Source organism: Meriones unguiculatus, chromosome 1 (genome assembly GCF_030254825.1).
Source record: "Meriones unguiculatus strain TT.TT164.6M chromosome 1, Bangor_MerUng_6.1, whole genome shotgun sequence".
In the NCBI taxonomy this organism is placed as follows: domain Eukaryota; kingdom Metazoa; phylum Chordata; class Mammalia; order Rodentia; family Muridae; genus Meriones; species Meriones unguiculatus.
In genome coordinates this window covers 183,391,151-183,397,150 of record NC_083349.1, presented here as the reverse complement: position 1 = coordinate 183,397,150, position 6,000 = coordinate 183,391,151, and the positions used below count along the sequence as shown (strand labels likewise).

The window sequence follows — 6,000 nt, the reverse complement described above, 5'->3', positions numbered from 1 at the left end:
AACTTTCCCTGCAAGGCAAAGATGATGATACCACACTGCTGAATCTCAAAATCTCAAAGTCCACCTGGGCCTGAAGTCTCCAAAACCTAAATGGTAAGCGAGAACAATCTGCAGGCAGCTGGACCAGCCCTCAGCAGCTCACCTCTTCATTTTGTGAAAGAAAAAAGAATTTTAAAAGGAAGAAGGCAGTGTGAATTGTTAAGACATGAATTCAAAAGAAAGAGACTGGTGGAGAAGGCAACACAGGAAAGTTGGTGGGTGGTGGGTGAAAATGGGGAGGGTGGTGGTGGACACATCCACAGGAGGCGCCATCCCCGGCAACTGTGCCCCGCACACCTGCACAAATCACCATGCCCACTGGAGGTGACTCCGTTCAGCCAAGCACTGGACTCTCCCGTCTACTGTGAGGGTAAGAAGAGGAAGACAGGACAAGGATGAGCAGACAAAAGAGAGAAACCCAGCTGGCAGTCACTTCCCAGCCACCTACTGCCAGTGTTCTGGGCCCCCACACAACGTCCTAGGAGAGGAAGCTGGGACCAGAGGCCGAGGGTTATAAGAATCCAGAAAGAGATTTAAAGGGTCACTTGTAACATTAATTTTTTTATTAAGAAGACAGATATTTTATAGTACTTCTTTTTTTTTCTTTTTTCTTTTTGTAAAAATGGTATACATGAACCGATACAAAATGCGAATGGGAACACACGGATGTGGAATTTCTTACACTGTAACATGGTCCTTGTACACCTTAGAAACAGAACTGGCCTAGAGGGAAAAACAAGACGTCGTGACTAAAGAACAAGCTTATTTGGCATCAATTATACATCCTTCATTATTTTATATTCCTTTAAAAAAACACAAAAAAAACAAGTTTGTTCTTTCTTCACTCTAAAAAAAGTGATCAACCTGTACAAAGTAATACTCAACAATACATTTCAAACAGTGCACTGTATACTTAAGAAAAATACATAAACCAATATACAACTAAAATCCGTAATTTCCTGTTTTTGCTTTGTTTTTATTATTATTATTATTTATTATTATTATTCTTCTTCCAATGTGTGGGGCCTACACTTTGCAATCTACCTGAGACGGAAAAACACCAATCAAAACACAGGAACCTGAGACATGTCAACATTATAATCCATAAAGTTACATCAGAACACTGCACTACTGTACACTTGTCAAAACAGAAAGATGGGCGGTCCCAAAAATGAGATGCCAATTCTGTGAACAATGGTAATTTTTTGTTTTGTTTGTTTTTTTTTTATTTTTATATATACTTTTTTCTCTAAAAAGAACAGCTGAAAAACCCTTTCAAGGACATGCTAACTGGTTCTCACCCATTGATATGTTCACACTATGGTCAGGGTGGGTGCTAAGGGCTCGGAATAGATGCACATTATAAAATTCGTGAAAAAGGGATGTTCCTTGTGGCTTTTTGTATTGGTTAAGTGCCTCGGGACAGGAGAGGGGCCAACAAAACACTGCTCGATAGTGAATTTTCCTTTACATACCAGTCCGTTCCCAAAGGGCCCCCATATTGCAATGGTTCTATCAGAAGTTAAATAAAGACAAGAAAAAGAAACACGCTTTCAAATAACAGAGAATTGACACTTTTTTCCCCTTAAATAAATCAGCGTAAGTTTTCCACATAATGTAACAATAGTAAAAATGCACCTTGCAAAATCCAAAAGTACTGACTGAAAATGTTATATAATATATATTTATATATTTATATATATAGATAGATCTATCTTTTCTGATGCCATCTTTCCATAGGGACTGTTGGAGTCTGGAGCCTACGCACACATGCGGGAAGAGCTTAGGTTTTGTCCTTCAGAACTACTTGCACATTTCTTAACGCCTCAGCAAACCACCACTTCGCAGCTACCTTCCCCAGGCTCCAGTCTAAGATATGTTCAAGGTAACTTATTTCAGTAGCTATGTGCTATGGCTGCCATCATGCGAGATGAGGAATTTTTGGCAGATGGTTCTTAAGGCTGAGGAAAGAGGCCAAGGCTAGTGTATGAAAGGTAGAAAGATAAAAACACTCACATTTGAGTTTTGATTAAGTAACTGAAAATCCCTACATGCTGTTTTTCCACCTCAGCTCTGACCTTTCGAGAACAATACCGGCCCTTCTTTTGTACCTCCTGCCTTTGTCAAGCCAAATCTGAAGGAATGAGAGCAGCACAGGGATTGGAGTTGGAAATCCCAGCAGGACAAGCGTCCCAGCAGGACGGTGTCTGTAATATACAGTACATACAGGCCACATCCTACTGCATTCCTAAGTAAGCACAAAGGAAAAACAGAAAACAAAAACAAAAGGAAAAAAAAAAAACTCAAACAAAAATCTGTCCCCTTCAGTCATTCACACAACACACGGACTTGCTCTCTCCTGCACATCAGCGAGCAGTAGGCCCATTGGGAAAGGTGGATGGAACTGTTCATAGCAGAAATAACCAGAGCAGAACTGTTTTATCCCCTCCCTGCTTCCCCTCCTGTGGCAACTCAAATTTGTCCACTTATAAAACGGACAGACCTCACCTGTTGGGTCTGCTTTAGGGCCATGAGGAAGGAGGAGACCTTTCCAGCCCAAAACCTTTCTGCACAGCATGGGGTAATCTATACTGAGCCGCCTACAGATAAAGAGTTAAAGACAGATTCAATCTCATTGCGACACACCTCACTTGCAGATAACCCTGTACAGTAATGAAGATCCACAGCAAACAACAGTTTCTGAGTCACAGTCTACTTTTCTAGTCTTCACTGCTCTAAGTATTTAAAACATGGGCAGCAGCAAAGAGTTTTCACTGTTTTTTTTTTCTTTTTTTTTTTTTTCACCCAAATCTTTACGACAACAGAGAAGAATGCATCATGGAGACACTAAATTCTGAACTATGAAATCTAAACTGTGCTGGTTTTCCTTTTATGAAACTGAATTTGGAACAGAAAGCAGTCACCGTTAACACAAACAAACAAACAAACAGAAAAGAAAAAAAAAAGAAGCAGAGAACAGCAACAATGGGGAGAAAGTCTTAGGAATCCCAGCAGGTCAATTCCAAAAAATGGGAGGTTTGGGAGGGGTAAAAAAAACTTGATTTTAGGGAAAATAAATGCATAAAAAAGGGAAAGGCGAAAGAAACACAACAAACAAATGAAAAACAAGGCACAGAATTGTCTGCAATCTACCAAAACCAAATCCAAGTACCCAAGTTTGACTTGGTAGGAAGAAATAGAAATTAAAAACTCAAAACCCAAACCAAATTAAAACCAGATTAAAAAGAGGTGTCAAACAGCAGAGCGTACTTTCAAAGAACATTTTTTTCTTTTTGTTTTTACATAGCAAATCCCAAGCCTTCCCAGTCTCGCATCTTTCCACCCACTCATAAAAAGAAAAAAAAAAAAAAAACAAAAACACACGAGCTTCTCGCAAGTTCCAGTATCACTGTCTCTTTATCATCTAAACAGGGCCAGTTGGACACCTCATTGGAACAAAAAGGCTGATCTAGATGAAGTACTCTTTCTTTTCTTCGGAGTTGTTCTGTCCTCCTTCTGCATTGATTATAGCTGTGTCTGCGTCTGCTGCGTCATCGGCTCCTTTGGCTTCATGAGTGAAGTATGTACCTGAAAGATGAAGGGGTAAAGCACTGTGACTCTCTGATGGCCTCTGTGTGAAGTGGTACAGAGATGGCAACTTGCTTTATGGCCATCATCAGCCGAAGTGGTGTGCAGGCAGCAGAGGGGAAAAAAAAACAATTGGAAGAAGAGAGCGAGGTGGGTGAGACAGATGGGGATCCGGGGCTCCAAAGGTACCACTCCAACTGAGCTGCTGCGATGTAATTCAGCAAACGAGACATTAGAGCAGTGATTATGACCAGAAAAGAAGACGTGAGTGGGGCTAAAATGCAGAAAGCTGGAGAGCTGCTGACTAACGCATTAACAGTAAACACCAATGACCAGAGATGTTCACACATGGTTAAAGACCAAAGCAAGGAAGAGCAATTAGCCAATAAATGAATTAGGGCCCTGATGATGCTTCTATTGTCATCTTGAATCAGTTACTCCCACCAGTCTCCTGGCTTCATGAGTTACTGCTGGCTACCCACAGGGGAGACTGTGCTTGAACTTATATAGGGGTTTGCCTTCCATTTCAGAGTAGGGCATGAGATGGAGGACATAATTTGACATTGTAAAGGCTGCAATTGAGGCTTGGGCTCTTGTCTTCATAAACAAGGGATTCTTTCTCACCATGCCTGGAGCCTGGACCCGGATTCATGGATTTGCTAATTGGCACAACCACTTTAGAATGACAATAGACAGAACATTAACCCAGTTGGTGACATTTCTATCACCAAATCCAGAGAGAGACAAGACTTAGACTGGGAGTAGCAGGCAGGTGGGAACTGAAACTGCCTGGTGTAAACTGATAGCCCTCTTACCATTTTTCTGACTCTTATGCTTAAGATTCTTATACTTTCAAAAAGCCTGAGACATTTTGCTGAATTTTCAGATTTTAAAGTGATAAACTGAGCAAGCAGGTGGTCAAATGCTTCCTTCCTCTGATCCTTCAGGGATGCTGTGTAAACTCTGTTTGGCTCCCTGGCTCTTCCTTCCCAGCTCTCCCAAGTTAAGTACTGAAAGGCAGAGGTTCTGGGCCATACAGCTCCAGGGTTCCCCAACTGTTCTGTGCTCCAGACACACACTTCCAGATCCTAAAGACTGCTGTTAAGTACCCTGGACCTCCACTGCCGGGCTCAAGGGACCTTCCCCAATCCTAAATAACAGTCAAGCAGTATGCAAGCATCTATGAAGCCCCTGTACCCGCAAAGCTCATTGCACAGCGCTTGAGAAAACAACTGAGAAAGACAAGGGCCGACAAAGAAAAGAAAGGGTAAATTACCAGGAGGGGAGAAGAGGCTCAGAGCAGCATGAGGCAGAGAGGAAGAACATTGGCAAAGATGATTGCCCATCCAGTCTGCACAGTTGGTAAGTGTGATGATTAATGGCAATTTAAATCAATTGCCCTGATAATTTAAAAAATACATATTTATGTGGCTTTTAAGGCAAAGGATTGAAAACAAAAACAAAAACAAAAACAAAAACAAAACCAGCACATCACATCAAGGAGGAAACATTCTGGAGACCAGTTTACTCAGAGTTCAGGGTCAGCGAACTGGTCCTCCTGTCTCCTGGGAAACAAGCAGGCTGTGGATATGTTTGCCACGAATACCATCTTCCAGGGCTTGGGCCACTCCTCACACCAGCCCCTACCTTTTTGACTCTATTCCCAAATGTAGACTGGAAAACAACAGACCTAGATAGCTTTGTATTTAGAGGGAATCCAAATCCTCATGAAGAGTCCTCAGCAGCAGTTGCTAAGGTTGCTCTACCCTCCCAAGCCCCCTTCTCCCCATTTTAGAAATCACATAGGCTGTGCCATCCATCACACCAAGCTGCCTAGCAATGACAACAGTGAAGTCCCCCAATTCTAGGGCTGTGGCAATATGTTGCTCCAGCCTGCCAAAGCACCTTGCTTACCTTTATGTCTGGCAAAATAGCGGCCCAGAATGATGAGCAAGCAAAGCATGGCAAACACCACCACAGCTACAACGCCGCCAATCACTGCGTGGTCCACTGCCCCAATGGCGCCCTCTTCACCTGCTCGAGAATCTGTTGAAATTAGAAGAGGAATAGGGATGTAGAACTCATTACAAGACACCAGGAGCCCCAGGGACACTTGCCTCTAGGGTCAGAAGGTCACCTTCTTTTTTAATGGAGGAGTCAGAGAGAACAAACCAGATGGATCAAGTTACATGGAGGGAACAGACTGACCTGTCCAGGGCTGAATTGATCTGTTCTCCCCACAAGGCAATTTCATTAGAGGCTGCATAGGAGTGCTACTGCATGTGAAAGAAACTTAGGGAGTGGTGGGGGAGGGAAAGTGGTGGATCCTTACTGTCCCCACCTAGTCTTTGTACTCACTACACACATCCTGCA

General features: G+C 42.6%; 1 protein-coding gene across 6 annotated transcripts in view; it reads right to left on the bottom strand.

Moving 5' to 3' along the window:
- Positions 1 to 580: 580 nt before the first annotated feature.
- Cadm1 (cell adhesion molecule 1) overlaps positions 581 to 6,000 on the bottom strand; it is a 322,638-nt gene continuing 317,218 nt past the window's right edge. For all 6 annotated transcript variants that reach the window (XM_060373186.1, XM_060373195.1, XM_060373190.1 and 3 more), the window contains 2 exons: positions 5,542 to 5,673; positions 581 to 3,627 (listed from right to left, as the gene is read on the bottom strand). In XM_060373186.1, the coding sequence (XP_060229169.1) occupies positions 3,509 to 3,627; positions 5,542 to 5,673 (251 nt within the window). In that variant the 3' untranslated portion in view covers positions 581 to 3,508. The remainder of the gene's footprint in view (positions 3,628 to 5,541; positions 5,674 to 6,000) is intronic.